Here is an 18,794-nt window from a genome sequence, read left to right on the forward strand (position 1 = left end):
AATCTATAACCAAATTTTCATTCTGTTGTGACAATTGAAAAAAGAAATTCCTAGATATGGAACTACTCAGCACAATTTCTTAGGAAACTACCAGAGGCTGTGCTCCACCAAAATCAGAGAGTAAACTAGAAAAGAGGAAGACATGGGATTCAAGAAATAAGTGAATTAACATGGGAGAACAGTGAAGGAAAATCCCGGGGGGGGGGGGAAGGGAAATCTTTGGGAAACAGACCTAGAGAGCAACTAGATGGGAGCAGGGTGAAAAAGGGAATAGGGATGCATGTTCAAAAGGAATTGATGTGTTTGACCAGATGGAAAACATATTGATTGGCATGTGGCAGTGATTCTGGAGATTTTGGATATAAATACATGGACAACTAAGAAAATGGGGGGAAGAAAGCAGTTAACCCCAGGAAAAATGAAAGGTTGTAACAGAAAAAAGCCATGAGCTGGCTCAGCAGTGAGTGATATTTGCAGTCCTAAGAATGTGTACACTATTGATTTAACCAAAAATTGTGATATAATAACAGAATCAGAGGAAATGAAGGGTGCAATATGTAAGTATAATGTCCTTTCCACTCATTATCAGGAGATAATGAGTAAAACTGATTATCAATATTCAAGAGTTGAGGGCAGCTACCTTTTGGGAGTGGAACTGGTAGTGGAGCCAAATTGAAATAGCACTACTTTACTTCTGAACATGTATAATATGACTTTAAAAAATATTTTAAATTTGCATATAATTCAAGACTGATCCATTCTAATGTCACACTACTGTATAATAAGTTATTCCTTGTTAAGTTCTTTCCATAAGCATATTTTTTTCACTGAATAATATTCTATAATATGAACATAAATGACAACTTCTCCTTTGCTTTCAGATGTTGAGGCTGAAGGTGATCTTTAAAGACCTTTCCAACATTGGCCCAATCTCACCTAAAACCGCCCATTGCTCAACTGTAAATTTCCTTTGTTCCTGAACTACAGGAAATTGGCAGAATGTGATCCAGTTCCACACAATGGCATTACTGATGTCTATCATGGATGATCTCGTGGGGTGTCAGAGCTTTGTACCAACCACCAGTCATACCTTCAAACCTGAAAGTCTCATACATAGGAGATATTTTTGTGTGTTAAGAATGAAATCAAACAAAACCATTCCACATACTTTCTTACTGGAAAACCTAGGTCTGTGGAGATGATCAGGGGTTTTCCGTATGAGGTGCCCCTAATTACCCATCTCCATCCTATCAAATCACTGTCCAAAGCAAATTAGATTGACAAATGGAAAAAACATTTCTGTTCTACCAAGATTTCTGACACAACTCTGAGAGAAGGTGCTGAAGGACTTACTAAATGGATTTGTAAACACTGTTTAAAAGAAGAAGGGGGGACTGTGAGGGCACTGGGTTGTTTAGGAGGAAATAGGGGTCAGGTTCCTGAAGGGGGACCATGTTAACCAGTGAAAAAAACTTTCTCCCAAACCTGGTCTCAGTCAGACTGTTTTTACATTATGTAATTAACAATTTGTGGGAACAAATAAAGATACTTGATGAACTCCATAAGCAATTTTCTAATGGATTTTAATCTGATTAAGACCCCTTCAGAGAAACTTGTTAGCTACCCCTCAGCCCTCTAACAGTTATCTGTAATTTAAGAATATAAAGATCTTTAACCAGACATTCCTTCTTTTTTTCCAACAATGATTATCTAACCACTTATTTTTTCTATAAATATTTCCACCAAGAGAGAAATTTTTGAATTGGCTTATTAGAGACCTTTTCTTTAGAGCAAGAGGAAGAGAACTTTGGCATTGCTTATAACTAAACTGTCTGAAAGTTGTTTTTTTAAAACACCTAAAAGCTCATGATGAGGAAAGCAAATATTTACACGTATTGGGTAAAAATGACTCTATTTGAGCAAAAAGAAACAGTATCTCACCTGAGCCATGGCTTTGATATTTGCAGAAAAGGACCAGTCTTCCTCTGGGTTCCTCTTCTGGAAAAAGGCAGAGCTGGAGGAGATGAAAAGAAGCTATATAAGATCCCACTTGCCTCATAGCTCCCAGAATGATCATTTCCCCTCTGTTCACTCCACACAAACAGTTGAGGGATATCAGTGAGAAGAATGGGCAAATCTCTCATTATCCCCTACTCCAGAAACCTCAAGCTTTGACTAGAGCCAGATAGATCTGGACAACTTGACATGGCTTAGAGAACATAGCTTGTATATATACACATATGCACACAAAGATGTACTTTTTAAAAGTACAAATTATAGCATATTATACACACTGTTACTATTTTACTTAATATATCTTGGACCAGATCCCAACTAGTACATTCAGAGGTACATAATTCTCTTAGCTACATTGGATTATACTAAATGGATACACGTTAATTTATTCAACCAATTTGCTGCCAATGATCATTTGGGTTGTTTCCAGTCTTTCACTATAACAAACAATGCTGTGATATATATTCTTGTACATATATCATTTTACCTGTATATAAATTCTGAATGATTAATTCCTAAAAGTTGATCATATGCATTTTAATTTGGATATACATTGGTCAAACCAATTTTCAATGATCTTGGATTGTACAATCAGGTCCCAAGTCCTGACCAAGAAACAGCTAGTTGATAAACCAGATCCTCTAATCTTGCCTAGTTGAGAAGACTTTTGGGGTTAATGAGCCTTGACTTAAGAAAACTGAAATCCAGAAAAGCAAAGTAATTTTACAGAATTTACAGTAATTTGAGGAAGATATTAAAATTAGCATAACAATATAAAGGAGTTAAAAACTACAGAAATAACATAGAAATGGACTAAATCCACATCACTGATGCTTTAGAATAGCTTTTGACTATAAGTATAGTAATAAAATTCATAATAATTGTGTATATTCTGTGTGCTTCTATACTAATAGAAGTCTAAAACTGTTTAAGGGGAGTAACTGAATTTGTCATCGATGTTTAAATGTTCAAGAAAATCTGTGGTTTTTTGTTTATTGGATATAGGAATGTAATAAACTGAGCATTATAAAAGTGTAAAAGGCAGTGAGCATCCTCTATATATACCAAGCTCCTTGATCATCAAACAATTTGTCAATAATTTCATGTAAAACCACTCAGGAAGTAACACCATGGTATCATGTTATGAATTATTTAATGGCTACTTCTACCCCTAGTTACTCACTGCATTCCCCCACAGGTAAACACATTCCAGGAAATGAAAACCAAAGTAATCCACAAATGCCTCTTCCTTAAAACCTGAAAGCATTCCTTTAAATAACTATTATTACTACTTACTAAGTTCTTAGTATTTTTAAAAACCACATAGCCTCTTACATGCCAGGTATTGTGCTAAAAGAAGAAGGGGGGACTGTGGAGGGCACTGTTGATACTAAAGAATCAACAGTAATCCTGAAAGACTTGAAAAGAGTTCCTTCTGCTATACGCCTCACTTTTTTTTTTTTTTTTTTTTTTGCGTTACACGGGCCTCTCACTGTTGTGGCCTCTCCCGTTGCGGAGCACAGGCTCCGGACGCGCAGGCTCAGCGGCCGTGGCTCACGGGCCCAGCCGCTCCGCGGCATGTGGGATCTTCCCGGACCGGGGCACGAACCCGTGTCCCCTGCATTGGCAGGCGGACTCTCAACCACTGCGCCACCAAGGAAGCCCACGCCTCACTTTTAAGTCCCCCTTTCTGGTCTCTCTTCCTGGCCTTTCCCTGATTTTAAAGGGACTTCCTCAAGTGCTGTACCTTCCAAGCAGAATGGGCAGGAAACATCTCACTTCAGTAACTCCATACTATGTTTGTCACATTCCCAACCCTCTTCATCTTTGCCCCAGATGGTATCCTCCCAGGCTGAATTCTTGCATCTGGAGGATCTGCTCCTCCCTTTTAAAGCCAACAATCTCTGTGGCCAAGACCATCGTATATTTGCAACGTGACCACACCTGGGCCATGGAGCACTGCCAAAAGATACCACTACACAGAAGAGAGTCTTACAATCTAATAAGTGATTTAAAATTTTTGAGAATTTTGCACTCTTCTAAATAACACACCTCTTTTAATTTAAAAAGAATGTAATGTATTAAATATTTCCAGTATTACCCTGAAAATTTCCTGTATGCTAGGAACTGTAGTTGTCTGTTAGTAATAGAGATCTGAAAAGCAGTTTAATTTTTCTTATATAATGAGAAGGCTAGAAGTAGGTAGTGGCTGGCTTTGGTCCCCATGGTTGTTTTAGACACAATATCTATCATACAATTAAAGATTACTAGACATGCAAGGAGATAAAAACAGAAAACATCAGCAGAACCAAAGACAATTTAGATACTGGAGTTGGCAAACAAATAATTTTAAATGGCTATAATTAAAATGTTAAAGGTAACCAAGGAAAAGATAGGCAAATGGATGATAAGATGAAGAAACTAAACAGAATTGAAATCCATAAAATTTTGGCAAATTAAGAAACAAAGAAGTCATTGCATGGTTTTGAGATCAGACAAGCAGAAGACAGGATCACTGAACTCAAAGACAAGCCAACAAAAAATATCCACATGAAGTGCAGGAGAAAAAAAAATAACAGGAGTATAAAAGACACACAAGACACAGTTAAAAGATCTACCATAAACGTTAAGTGGAGTCTCAGAAGGAGAAGAGATTGGAGAGGAATTAATATTTGAATAGAAGTATACACTGATGTGTATAAAATTGATGACTAATAAGAACCTACTGTATAAAATAAATAAATAAAATTAAAATAAAAAATTAAACAACAACAAAAGAGCCTATGGGGGAGACTGATCTGAAAAAAAATTTTTTAATTTAAAAAACATTTTTTTAAAAATTTGAATAGATTAATTGATTAAAAGTCTCAATAAGAGTTTCAAGAAGCTCAGCAAACCTGAAGAATAATAGATAAGAAGGTAAACAAAACAAACACACAAAACAAAAGCAAAACCACAACAAAGTATATCAGAGTCAAACTGCTGAAAACCAAAGAGAAAGGAAAAAATTACTGATAGTACCCAGAGGAATGAAAGATCTATTACCAACAGCACTGATAAAAAAGAAAGGGTTAACATGAACAAAATCAGGAATGAAAAAGGAAACATTATTAAAGATAGTATTGACATTAAAAAGATAATAAGAGAATACTAATAACTTTATGTTCTTAAGTTTGAAAGCTTAGATGAAATGGACAAATTCCTGGAAAAAATGGCAAAACTGACAAAACAATCAGAAACAACAGAATAGCTGAAAAGTTAAATTGATTCCATAATTTAAAATTTACCTAACAAGAAAATTTCAGGCCCAGATAGCTTCATCAGTGAATTGTTCCAAAGTTAAGGATTAACTGTAGTCTTACAATGTAGTGAAAAGAGAACATAAGGAATTCTTCCCAACTCATACGAGGCTAATGTAAGCCTGACACCAAAACTTAATGAAGACATTAGAAGAAAAGAAAATTATAGGCCAATATTTCTCATGAACACACTTGCAGAAATTCTAGCAAATCTAACCCACTGGGGGAAAAATGTAATACGTTATGGCTAAGTAGGGTTTATTTCAGGAATAAAAGGTTGGTTCAACTTTTGAAAATCAACATAATTTACCAGATTAATAATAAACAATACCACATTTGATCCTTTCATAGACACAGGAAACACATTTAACTAAATTCAGCCCTCATTAATGTAAAAATGTCTTAGCAAATGAGAAAGAGAACTCCCTCAACCTGATAAATAGCATCTACAATAGGTGTTTTTGTAGATGCTAAATACAAGGACAAATACAAAAAGCAATTGTACTTTTAGCAGCAATTGGAAATTTTTCAAAATTTGAATGCTGTTTACAATTTCAACAATAAATGTCAAATACCCAGGTATAAATCTACAAAAGATGTGCACTGAAAACCATAGCTAACTGATGAGAGAAATTAAAGACCTTAACAAATGTAGACATAAGCCATATTTAATAGTTGGAAGATGCAATATTGATGTTAATTCTTCCCATATTAACAAATAGATACACAAACAAAATCCCAGGAACGATTTTTCTTTTTTGGTGAGAATTAACAAGTTGATTCTAACATCTACAGGAAATTGATTTCTTGAAAAAGAAAAAAAGTCAGCGGATTAATACTACAGATTTCAAGACAGTGGTACTGCCAAAAGACAAAAAGTAAAAAAGAATACAGTTCAGAAAGAGAGCCACATATATAATACCACCTGATTTATGATAAAAGCTCCTTTCAATTCAGATGGGTAAGGATGGTATGTTCAACAAAATAGTGGTGGAACAACTGGGTACTTGAATGGAAAAAAAAAATAACCTTTATCCTTACCTCTCACCATACACAAAAATTAATTCAATATGAATCATAGTCTTAAATGTGAATGATAAATTTATAAAGCTTCTAAAAGAAAACATAGGAGTGTATCTTCAAGACCTTGGGAATAATCAAAGATTTCTTTTCAAGATATAAAAAAAACACTAACCCTAAAAGACAAAGCGCTAAAAAACTGCTAGAAAAATGGGGAAAGATATAAATAGGCAATCACAAAAAAAGATTTTAAAATGTTCAAGCACATTCATAATTAAAGAAATTAGAAAACAACACTGAGATACTATGTTTCATGTATTAGATTGGTAAAAACAAAAGGCATGCATGAGGACACATTCTGCTCCTAGGCTGTAGGGAGAAAGAGGCACTCTTACACACTGCAAGTGGGAATGAAAACTGGTCAACAGCTCTAAAGGAGAATTTAGCAATACCTAACAAAACTGCATACACACCTACCTTTTGACCCAGCAATCCCACTTCTAAGACTCTACTCTGAAGATATACCTCCAGCAATACAAAAATACATATATACAAAGTATTCATTGCAGCACTATTTCTAGTAGTAAAATATTGACCTAAATGCCCACAATAGGAAAGTGGTTGAATAAACTAGGATTAAATCCATATACTGGAATATTATGTAGCTGTAAAAAAGAATTATTAGTATCTCTTTGAATTGCAGTAGAATAATGTCCAGGATATGTCATTAAGTGAAAGAAGCAATGTTCAAAAGAGTACCTAGAATATGTTATCTTTAATGCAAAAAAAAAGAGGTCATTCAAAAGAGTACCTGTATCTGCTCATTTGTGCAAAGGAAATACCAGAAGGATAAAAACAGAAACTAACGAGACTGATTATGTACAAGAAGTGGGCAGGAACCATGTTAATGTTTTCATACTCAAAATATTATGACATGTTACAATCAACCAGGATGTGAAGGAACCCAAAGTGTAACACACAAAGCTAAATGTAGGAAAAATGAGTAACAAAACTATACTGAAGAGGGTAGTGAAGAAAACTAAATTGAGTAACTTTGGAAACAGTTTTGACTATATAAGTTTAAGTTAAAGAACAAAATTTGCACACAAATACTTTACTGTACTTAGTACATTTATTTTTTACACAAGTATGGGTTAGCAATTCTGCAACTACTTTATATACATTCTAGGATATGTGTAAAAATATTATTGATACTAAGAAGCAGGTTTCTCACTGTTGGAGAAAAGAGTTACAAATAAGGAAATGGCCAAACCTCAAGGAAGACAATTCTCCATGAGTCTTGCATGTTTCTGCACATGTTGCCAGATCAGAGACTAAGTGCTATTATTCTGGATAATTTCTGCAAGATGTTTACATAATGAACAGCCTTGGAGGACAGAGATAGTCTCTCTCTAGAGCAAAAGCCAGGCATGCTTATTACCCATTATAAAAGATTCAGGTTCCCTAAATTCAAGGGAACACATAAATACCTGTGTATTGTGCATCACCCTATGGGTGCAAGTGAACCAGTGCAAGGAAACTACTGATACTTTGGCTACTTCTACCACAATGAGCAGCAAACTTTCATCTCTGACTCAAAATCTCATGTCTTCTACCAGCATCCATGAAGCTGCCCAAGCTAACTTTTAACTTATAAGTAGGGTAAAATCTCAGATACTTCACAGTTCTTGACAGAATCCCATGGTATTGAACTGGAATTGAAAGTATGAGTATGAACTGGTGGTTTTTAAATATATACAAATAAAGATAGATAGATAGATAGATAGAGATGTGTGTATATACATTTGCTTATTTTCTAGCTCTGTCCGTTGCCAGGAACTAGAGGAATTACACCCAGGTAGAAATGAGCACACCAAGTGCCCAGAGCTTGGTTTATAAATCCACTCTCCAATAAAAGAAACCAGGGCTCCTTGGAGAAATTGCTGATTCCAGGGCTAGAGGAGAGAAAAATACAAGCCTGGAACATATTGGTGCCAGAAAGTAAGACAGTGCTCAAGAAAATAATGGCATGTTGAAAGGACACAGAAGTCAAACTGAAGGAGTTCCTAGTGGCCAAATCTGGGACAATTTGAGCAACAAAATATGTAACAATAATAGATTACAAACTCATAGAATAATATATATATATATACATATATATGAGTTCATAAATAAATAACTGAACAAACATATGAGGATTAAGGGACAACTCTTCTTTACACTAGAATTTAAATTAATAAATGTAGAAGGAATGATGGAAAATCACCACTAGGCAAACATCACAGTAATAATTGTTACAGATAAGAATTATCAGTGGGGCTTCCCTGGTGGCGCAGTGGTTGAGAGTCCGCCTGCCGATGCGGGGTACGCGGGTTCGTGTCCCGGTCCGGGAGGATCCCACATGCCGCGGAGCGAATGGGCCCGTGAGCCATGGCCGCTGAGCCTGTGCGTCCGGAGCCTGTGCTCCGCAACGGGAGAGGCCACAGCAGTGAGAGGCCCACGTACCGCAAAAAAAAAAAAAAGAATTATCAATGGATATTAAAATTGATGAGTGAAAGTATAATGAGAAACAGTAGTTTTGCATAGTCCCAAAGCACCTCCCCACAAGATACTTATTAATTAAAAAGAGGAATACAGTAATTTTACAAAGGAGGAACCAGGCAGACACCACCTTTAACAAAGTGATCAAAGTTAATATTACCAGTAATGAGATATACTGATATAACTCCTGATATGACACATTGAGAAGAACACAACATCATTTCTGTGATCTTTTTGCCAAAAATGCATAGTCTAAATTTAGTCACGAGGAAACAGCAGACAAATCCAAATGAAAGACATTCTACAAAATAACTGGCCAGTGCTCCTCAAAAGTGTCAAGGTCATAAAAGAGAAAAAGGACTAAAGAACTATGTCAGATGGGAGGAGACTAACAAAACAAGACAACTAAATCAATCTGGGAACTTAGATTGGATTCTGGAACAGAACAAGGCACTGATAAGACAATTAGCAAAATTTAAATAAGGTTTGTAAATTAGCAAACGTCTTGTATCAGGGTAAATTTCCTGGTTTTCATAATTGTACTGTGGACACCTGAATGAAGAGTATATTGGAATTCTTTGCACTATGTTTACAATATGAAAATAAAAAGTTTTTTTAATGAAAAAAATTAAAAGGACAAGAGAACTCTTTTAAAAATTGGATATTCAAATGGCCAATAAAGATATGAAAAGGTGCTGAACATAATTACACACCAGGGAAATGCAAATTAAGACTGTGATGAAATTCCACTACACATCCACCAGAATAGTTAAAAGATTGATAATTTCAAATAATGGAGACTATGGGGAACACCTGAAACTCTCATACATTACTGGATGGAATGTAAATTGGTACAACATGAGATATTGGTAGTATCCATTAAACATGCCTGCCCAATGATCTAGCAGTTCCACTCCTAAATATTTACTCAAGAGAAGAGCATTTACGTGTTCACCAAAACCACAGTAGAATGTTCATGGCAGCAACACAATTCGTAATAGCCCCAAATTAGAAAATATCAAATGTCCCTGAACAGTGTAATCAATTAATAAATTGCAGTACACCCCGAAATGTAATGAGAACTAAGTACAATTACACTCAACAACATAGATGAATCTCATAGACATAATGTGGAACAAAAGAAGCCAGGCATAAAAGAACACATGCCATATAATTCCATTTATATATGAAATTCAGGAATGGGTAAAATTAATTAATGGTTATAGAATTCTGAATACTGATTCCGGGAGAGGAATAACTGGGAAGGGGCATGAGGGAAACTTCTGGGGTGCTGGCAAAGTTCTTTATGTTGATCTAGGAAACTGTTTTATTGCTGTATACTGAAGATTTGTGTACTTTACTGTATATGTGCTATATGTAATAAAAATGTTTTTAAAAACTATCAGAACCATGTTTTGGTAGGGACATGGAGCAATGAGATTTTTCAAACACTGCTGTGCAAATATAAATCTGGCACCCTCTTTTGTAAATATTTTGGCACTATTTGGTTAAGTGGAAGATATATGACCTAGCAACTCGATTGGTAGGTAAAATCATGCATGTGTACCCTATGTAAAGAATGCTCCTGGCAGCATAGCCTATAAAGCCAAAAACTAGAAATAACTCAAATGTCCATCATTACTAGAAGGGATGAATAATAGTAGTATACTTTAAAGGATGGAATACAATATAGCAAGGAAAACAAATGAACCACTATTAGATCTAATATGCATAATTCTCAAAAACATAGTTGTACAAATAAGCAAAGTAAGAGACAAAAGACAGTATGGCAGCATTCATATAAAGTTTAAAAACGGGGGGGAAACTACAGTATAATGCTTAAAGAGGTAAACATAAGCGAAAAAACTTCATACATTTAGCCAGTCACACAAACATTATCACACACAAACTTAAATCACCATGGTGACATACAACTAGAGATAACCCACAACCCAACAACAGGGTCGCATACTCAGGGCCTCAAATGGTCACATACGCACAATCACACATTTACCAAGAGGACAACCGGCACTGTCACAGGCACTGCACACCTGCACATGGTCGCACAGTCACAATCACACTAACCACAGATTAAAACCACACAGTATCCACAGGTATCCCCACGTGTACTCTGCAGCCCACAGTCACACCCCTCTACGGGGACAAACGCTATCACATCCACCGAGTCACAACCTCCTCACACCCCCACATACAGTGCCGCACGTGATTACACGCACATCACTGGGTCGCATCCCATCACACCAGCACAGTCACAGGCTCTCAGATTGTGCTGCACACTATTATCACTGGAATCACACACACGCTCACTACAGGAACAGCTAGACACAATCACGCGTTCATTCATCACATACCACTACACAGACACAATCACACAATTTCAAACTCACCCCCTCAGCGGTACAAAGCCGAGGCTCCTGTCCCGCCCTCTCCTCTGGTTCCGCCCTTCAGGTCTTCCAAGCTTCCAAAGCAGCACAACCTTCCACAGGACTGGAACAGTCACCCGTGCAGACCTGAGGGTCCCGCCAGCGCGTGACTATGAGGCTGAATTCAAGCGAGAATAACGTTCTTGCCGATAAGTCCTCTGGGAAGTGTAGTCAGAGACGTCCCAGTGGTGAGCAAGATGACCGCCGGCCGCCCGGATTCCTGTCAGAGCTCAGCTGCGACCCAGCCGAAAGGATTGCATTCCGTCATCAAACCGCGCATCGGAGGCCTCACGGAGCCTGGCTCAGCCTCGGGCCGTGACTCCCAAAGAAGCTCACTCTGAAGCGTTTGAAAATGGACTTTCCGGACCCGCCCTACTATCCCCTGGAGTTGAACAGGCTCTGGAAGAAAAGAACTAGTCCGCAAAGGGAGATAATTTGCACAGGCGAGCCTTATGGGAAATGTAGTTAGGGAGCAGGAAAAGCGGTGGATGGGTCGTTTGAAATTCGTCTTGATTCTTCACAGCCTGCGCTTGGTCACACCCCGGAGACTTCTGGGAGTGTCACTGCGCCCAAGGAGTGCGCAGGCATCCTGGGTCGCCGTTTTGGCTTTTCGGGCATGAGTTTGGTTTGTGGGTTCCTCAGTGCAGAGGGGACCTGAGCTTCTGAGACCCAAATCTAGTCAGGGAGGACAAAGGGGAGGAAACCAGGAACCTGCAAAGATATTGGGGAGGTTGAAGGGGGAGGAATCGCTAAACGTGAAACAGGGAGGGGTAAACAAAACGGGATGCGTTTCCGATGCTGCGAAGGGGGTTGATGCTGTTCTGTGCTACTTACTGATTTCTCTGTGGTAGTCGGGGAGTGAGGAGAATGAGGGGGCGGTGAGGCAGGTTGTACAGGAGGCAAGTAACGAAAGCCCGGATGTGTGTGACTTAGGGTGTTGGGGGTAGTAGAGAGGGGCAGGAACAGAATTGTATGTGTGTGTCTGTGTCATTGATAATTTAAATGAGTATCACCGTGTGTATGACTGGGATTGTATATTGGAAAATAATCCCTGAGACTCATTGTAAAACAATAACAAGAAGGATAGATCTGGAAGCATTTTCTTTCTCTTTTTTTTTTAGATTTGATGGGAGAAAGGTTACGTAGTAGTAGTAGTGTCTGGTGAATGGGGCATCTCAAATCAGTTGGAAAAAATGAACTTTTCAATAATGGTAATAGGAACAATTTGGTAGCCTTTCTGGAAAAAAGAAAATAGATTATGCCATGTACTGAATCCAGAGTTAACTCCAAATGGGTCAAAACTTAAAACTTAAACAAAAAAATAAATAAATTACAAAGACTGAAAATTTAAATTAATTTATAACCATGGAATGAGGAAGGCCTTCCCAACTTCAAAATCCCAAAACCAAGATGTAAAAGATTGATCATTGCTACTACATGAAAAAAAAAAAAAAAAACTTAAAGTGACAAGCTGGAAAAAATTTGCATTTTTTGTTACAAATAGCTAATCTCCCTAGTATATAAGGAGCACTCAAAAAATTGATTAAACAAAAAAGACTAACAACCCAATAAAAACAGAACGAGATTAACAAAAAATACTCAGAACAGAGTCTACATATTGTTCTCAAGTATACAAAAATACACTCAACCTCATTCATAAGAAGATAAATGCCATTAAAACTATGTAGAGATACTGTTTCTTACAGACTTGAATGGCAAATATTCCCAAAATTTGAAAACTTACCTTGTTAGAGGGACTGCCGATTGGTACAAACTATTTGGAAGGCAATTTTCAAAATTCCATTTGCATTTATCCTTTGACTGAGCAATCCCACCTCTGGGATTTTATCTTACAGATCTAGTTATGATGATGCATATCCAAGATCTTTGTGTTCATCACATTTCTTTTCAGAAAGGTATCACAACCCCATTCTTGACAATTTCCTTGACTTCCTTCAAAATTCTCTTTCATTTTTCTAATTCTAATCCTCTGATCACTAAAACAAATAATAACAGCAACAAAAACATTAGTGAATTGTTTTCCACTTGCCTTCTTAAAGTTAGGATTCTGTTATTGACCATCTTCTCTTAATCTGTAATTTTTTTCTTTTTGAGCAACTATATCCCACTACGATGGCTTCAGCAACATTTACTGACTCATGACCAACAGATTTGTTTCCATGCTAGGCCTATCTTTTTTGTGTATGTGATAAATTATGCATAAGATAAAATTTACCATTTTAATCATTTTTAAATGTATAGTTTAGTGGCATTAGTACATTCACATTGTTGTCCAACCACCACCACTATCCATCTCCAGAACTTTTTCATCATCCTAACCTGAAACTCTGTACACACGAAACAATAATTAGTGATCACCCCTCCCTTCTGGTAAGCACTATGCTACTTTCTGTCTCTATGAATCTGACTATTCTAGGTACCTCATGTAAGTAGAACCATACAATATTTGTTCTTTTGTGCCTGGTTTATTTAACTTAGTATATAATGCTTTCATGGTTCACCCATGTTGTAGCCTGTATCAGAATTTCATTCCTTTTGAAGGCTGAATAATATTTCATTGTATGTTTATACCATATTTTGTTTATCCGTTTATCTCTTGAAGGACATGTGGGTTGTTTCCATCTTCTGGTTGTTGTGAGTAATACTGCTGTGAACATGGTATACAAACATCTCATTGAAACCCTGCTTTCAATTAATTGGTGGGTATACCTAGAAGTGGAATTACTGGATCATATGGTAATTAAATGTTTAAGTTTTTTGATGAACCACCATACTGTGTTCCACAGTATGCTGCTTCTGTTTCTGCTGCTTCTTCTCCTTCTCCTTCTTCATATTGTTATCATTGTTGTTATTATTATCATTATTATTATTATTGGAGGATAATTGCTTGACAATGTTGTGTTAGTTTCTGTTCTACAATGAAGTGAATCAGCTATATATATGCATATATCCCCTCCCTCTTGGACCTCTGTCCCACCCCCCCATCCCACCCATCTAGGTCATCACAGAGCACCGAATTGAGCTTCCTGTGCTTTATAGCAGGTTCCCACTAGCTATCTATTTACACATGGTAGTGTATATATGTCAATCCTAATCTCCCAATTCGTCCCACCCTCCCTTTCCCCCCTGTGTCCACATGTCCATTCTCTACTTCTGCGTCTCTATTCCTGCCCTGAAAGTAGGTTCATCTGTACCATGTTTCTAGATTCCACATATATGTGTTAATATACAATATTTGTTTTTCTCTTTCTGACTTACTTCACTCTGTATGACAGACTCTCGGTCCACCCACATCTCTACAAATGACCCAATTTTGTTCCTTTTTGTGGCTGAGTAATATTCCATTGTATATATGTATCACATCATCTTTATCCATTCCTCTGTTGATGGACATCTAGGTTGTTTCCATGTCCTGGCTATTGTAAATAGTGCTGCAGTGAACAGTGGGGTATTATTATTATTTCATTGGCTAGGACATCCAGTATGATGTTGAATAGGAGCAATGAGAGTGGACATCATTGTCTTATCCCTGATCTGGGACAGAAGGCATTCAATCTTTAACCACTAGTGTTAGGTCCTCTATTAGGTTAAGAAAAGTCATTTCTACTCCTAGGTTGCTGAGAGTTTCTATTATGAATAGACCTTAAATTTTGTCAAATGCTTTTTCTGCATAAGTTGATATGATCATATGGTTTTTCTTTTTTTTAGCTTAATATGGTGGATTACATTAATTGATTTCTGAATATTAAACCAGCTTTGCATTCCTGGGATAAACCCAACTTGCTTGTGATACATACTGTATTGCTGGTTGTGATTTGCTAACTTTTTGTTGAGCAGATTTGTGTCTATGTTAACAAGGGTATTGGTCTGTACTTTTACTTTTTTTTTTTTTGGTGCTGTCTTTGTCTGGTTTTGGTATCAGAGTAATGCTAGCCTCATAAAATGAGTTAGGACATTTTCCCTTCTGTTTTTTTGGAAGAGATTATGCAGAATTCCCATTATGTATTCTTTAACTATTTGATGGACTTCAATAGCAAAACCATCTGGGTTGGAATTTTCTCTTTTTGGAATTTTTAAACTATGAATTTAATTTCTTTTTTACATTGAATTATATTTGATAGATAACATTGTGTAAGTTTAAGGTACACAACATGATGATTTGATACATTCATATATTGCAATATGATTGCCATTGTTGCATTAGCTAGCACCTCTATCATGTCACATAATTATCATTTCGTTTTTGTGGTGGGAATTGTTAAGAGCTAGTCTGTTAGCTGGTGTGATGTTTATAATACAAATTTGTTGCATATAATCACTGTACTGTGCTATGTACTGTGCTAATGGTGATCCAGTGATCACCAGGACTTATCTACTAGTTGCAAGTTTGTATCCTTAATGTCTCTCCTATGCCCCCAGCCCCTGGTAACCACCATTTTACTCTTTGTTCTTATGAATTTGGCTTCTTTTAGATTCCATATATAAGTGATAACATACAGTATTTGTCTTTTTCTCTCTGATTTTTCTCGCTTAGCATAAAGTCCTCAAGGTCCATCCATGTTGTGAAAATGGTAGGATTTCCTTCTTTCTCATGGCTGAATAATATTCCACTGTGTGTGTGTGTTTGTGTATGTATATATACATATATATATACACATACATACATATATCACATCTTTCTTATCCATTCACTGTTGAAGAGAAATTAGGTTGTTTCTGTACCTTGGCTATTGTGAATAACGATGCAATAAACATGGGAGTGTATATATCTCTTCAGTATCCTGTTTCCATTATCTTTGGGTATATACCCAGAAGTGGGATTGTTGGATCATATAGTAGTTCTATTTTTAACTTTTTGTTGTTGTTGTTGCGGTTCGTGGGCCTCTCACTGTTGTGGCCTCTCCCGCTGCGGAGCACAGGCTCCGGATGCACAGGCTCAGCGGCCATGGCTCACGGGCCCAGCCGCTCCGCGGCATGTGGGATCTTCCCGGACCGGGGCACAAACCTGTGTCCCCTGCATCGGCAGGCGGACTCTCAACCACTGCGCCACAAGGGAAGCCCAATTTTTAACTTTTTGAGGAACTTCCATATTGTTTTCCTTAGTGGCTGAACAAATTTACATTCCTACCAACAGTGTGTAAGAGGTTCCTTTCTCCACATCCTTGTCAACACTTGTTATCTCTGTCTTCTTTATGATAGCCATTGTAACAAGTGTGAGGTGATGTGTCAATGTGGTTTTCATTTGCATTTTCCTGATGTTTAGTAGTGTTGAGCATCTTTTCAGGTACCTGTTAACCATTTGGATTCCTTCTTTAGAAAAATGTCTATGTAGTTCCTCTGCCCATTTCTTTAATCAGATGGTTTGTTTTATTTGCTATTGAGTAGTATGAATTCCTTATATATTTTGGATATTAACCCCTTATCAGATATATGATTTGCAGATATTTTCTCCCATTCTTTAGGTTGCTGTTCATTTTGTTTGTTTCTTTTGCTTTGCAGAAGCTTTTAAATTTGATGTGGTCCCACTTGTTGGTTTTTGCTTGTTGCCTTTGCTTTTGGTGTCCTATCCAAAATACTGATTACCAAGACCAGTGTTGAGGAGCCTCTTCTACATGTTTTCTTCTAGGCACTTTATTGTATCAAGTCTTATGTTTAAGTCTTCCATTCATTTCTAGTTAATTTTTGTTAGTAATGTATGACAGAGATCCAATTTCATTTTTCCACATGTGGTTATCTAGTTTTCCCGATACCATCTGTTGAAGACACTATCCTTTTCCCCATTCCAAACCAAGGGTGCTTGGCTCCCTTGTTGAATATTAGTTGACCATATATGTTGGGGTTTAATTCTGTGCTCTCTATTCTGTTCCACTGGGCTATGTATCTCTCTTTATGTCACTAGCATAACTGTTTTATACTATAGCTTTGTAGTATAGTTTGAAATCAGGGGGTATGATGCCTCTGGATTTGTTCTTCTTTCTTGTATTGTGTTGACAATTTGGGGTCTTTTGTGATTCCCTACAAAATTTAGGATTGTTTTTTCTATTTCTGTGAAAGATGCCACTGGAATTTTGATATGGATTGCATTGAATCTATATATGGCTTTGGGTAGCATGGACATTTTAACAATTTTAATTTTTCAAATCTATGAACACAAGATGTCTTTCCATTTGTTTGTATCTTCTTCAATTTCTTTCAACAAAGTCTTATAGTTTTTATTGTAGAGATCTTTCACTTCCTTGGTTAAATTTACTTCTAGGTATTTATTGGTTTTGATACTATTGTGAATGGGATATTTCTTTTTCAAATGTTTCATGGATATTGTATAGAAATGCAACTGATTTCTGTTTGTTGATTTTATACCCTGCAACTTTATTGAATTTGTTGATTAGCACCAACAGTTTTTTTGGTTGAGTCTGGGATTTTCTATATATAGAAATCATATAATCTACAAATAAACCCTTTTACTACTTTTTTTCTGAATTGTATGCCTTTTATTTCTTTGTCTTACCTAATTGCTCTAGCTAGGACTTCCAGTACTGTATTGAATAGAAGTCGTGAGAGTGGGCATCCTTGTCTTGTTCCTGATCATAGGGGAAAACTTTGAATTTTTCACTGTGTAGTATGATGTTAGCTGTGTTTTTGTCATATATGTCCTTTATTATGTTGAGGTATAGTCCCTCTATACCCAATCTCTTGAGGGTTTTAACATATTTTTTATATTTTATTTATTTATTTATTTATTTATTTATTTTTGGCTGCGTTGGGTCTTCATTGCTGCCCGTGGGCGTTCTCTAGTTGTGGCGAGCGGTGGCTACTCTTCATTGCAGTGCGCAACCTGCTCATTGTGGTGGCTTCTCTTGTTGCAGAGCATGGGCTCCAGGAGCACAGGCTTCAGTAGTTGTGGCCTGCGGGCTCAGTAGTTGTGGCTCATGGGTGGTAGAACACAGACTCAGTAGTTGTGGCACACAGGCTTAGTTGCTCCGCGGCATGTGGGATCTTCCTGGACCAAGGCTCAAACCCGTGTCTCCCACATTGGCAGGCAGATTCTTAACCACTGCACCACCAGGGAAGCCCCCTCTTGAGAGTTTTTATCATGAAAGGACATTGTATTTTGTCAGATAATTTTTCTACATCTATTGAGATTATCATGTGATTTTAACCTTTTATTCTATTATTGTGGAGTATCATATTTATTGACTAGTGAATGTTGAACCATCCTTCCATTCCAGGGGTAAATTTCACTTGGTCATGATGTTTAATCCTTTAATGTGTTCTTGAATTCAGTTTACTAATATTTTGTTGAGAAGTTTTGCATTTATATTCATCAGGGATATTGATCTATAGTTTTCTTTTTTGTCCTTTTCTGGCTTTGGTATCAGGTTAATGCTGATGTGGTAAAATGAGTTTGGAAATATTCCTCCTCTTCAGTTTTTGGGAAGAGTTTGAGAACAAT

At 36.9% G+C, this 18,794-nt stretch overlaps 1 protein-coding gene across 4 annotated transcripts in view; it reads right to left on the reverse strand.

Annotated features, from left to right (window-relative positions):
* LOC132510373 (zinc finger protein 14 homolog) overlaps positions 1 to 12,069 on the reverse strand; it is a 139,492-nt gene extending 127,423 nt beyond the window's left edge. For 2 of the 4 annotated variants that reach the window (XM_060132370.1, XM_060132367.1), the window contains exons 1-2: positions 11,285 to 12,069; positions 1,942 to 2,014 (exon numbers count right to left, since the gene is read on the reverse strand). In XM_060132370.1, coding sequence (XP_059988353.1) covers positions 1,942 to 1,950 — 9 coding nt within the window. In that variant the 5' untranslated portion in view covers positions 1,951 to 2,014; positions 11,285 to 12,069. Of the gene's footprint in view, positions 1 to 1,941; positions 2,015 to 5,303; positions 5,345 to 8,633; positions 8,748 to 11,284 lie in introns of those variants that run through there. The other 2 variants (XM_060132369.1, XM_060132368.1) reach the window with 2 other exon arrangements.
* Positions 12,070 to 18,794: the final 6,725 nt, after the last annotated feature.

The sequence above is a fragment of the Lagenorhynchus albirostris genome, chromosome 19 (genome assembly GCF_949774975.1).
Source record: "Lagenorhynchus albirostris chromosome 19, mLagAlb1.1, whole genome shotgun sequence".
NCBI classification, from domain to species: Eukaryota; Metazoa; Chordata; class Mammalia; order Artiodactyla; family Delphinidae; genus Lagenorhynchus; species Lagenorhynchus albirostris.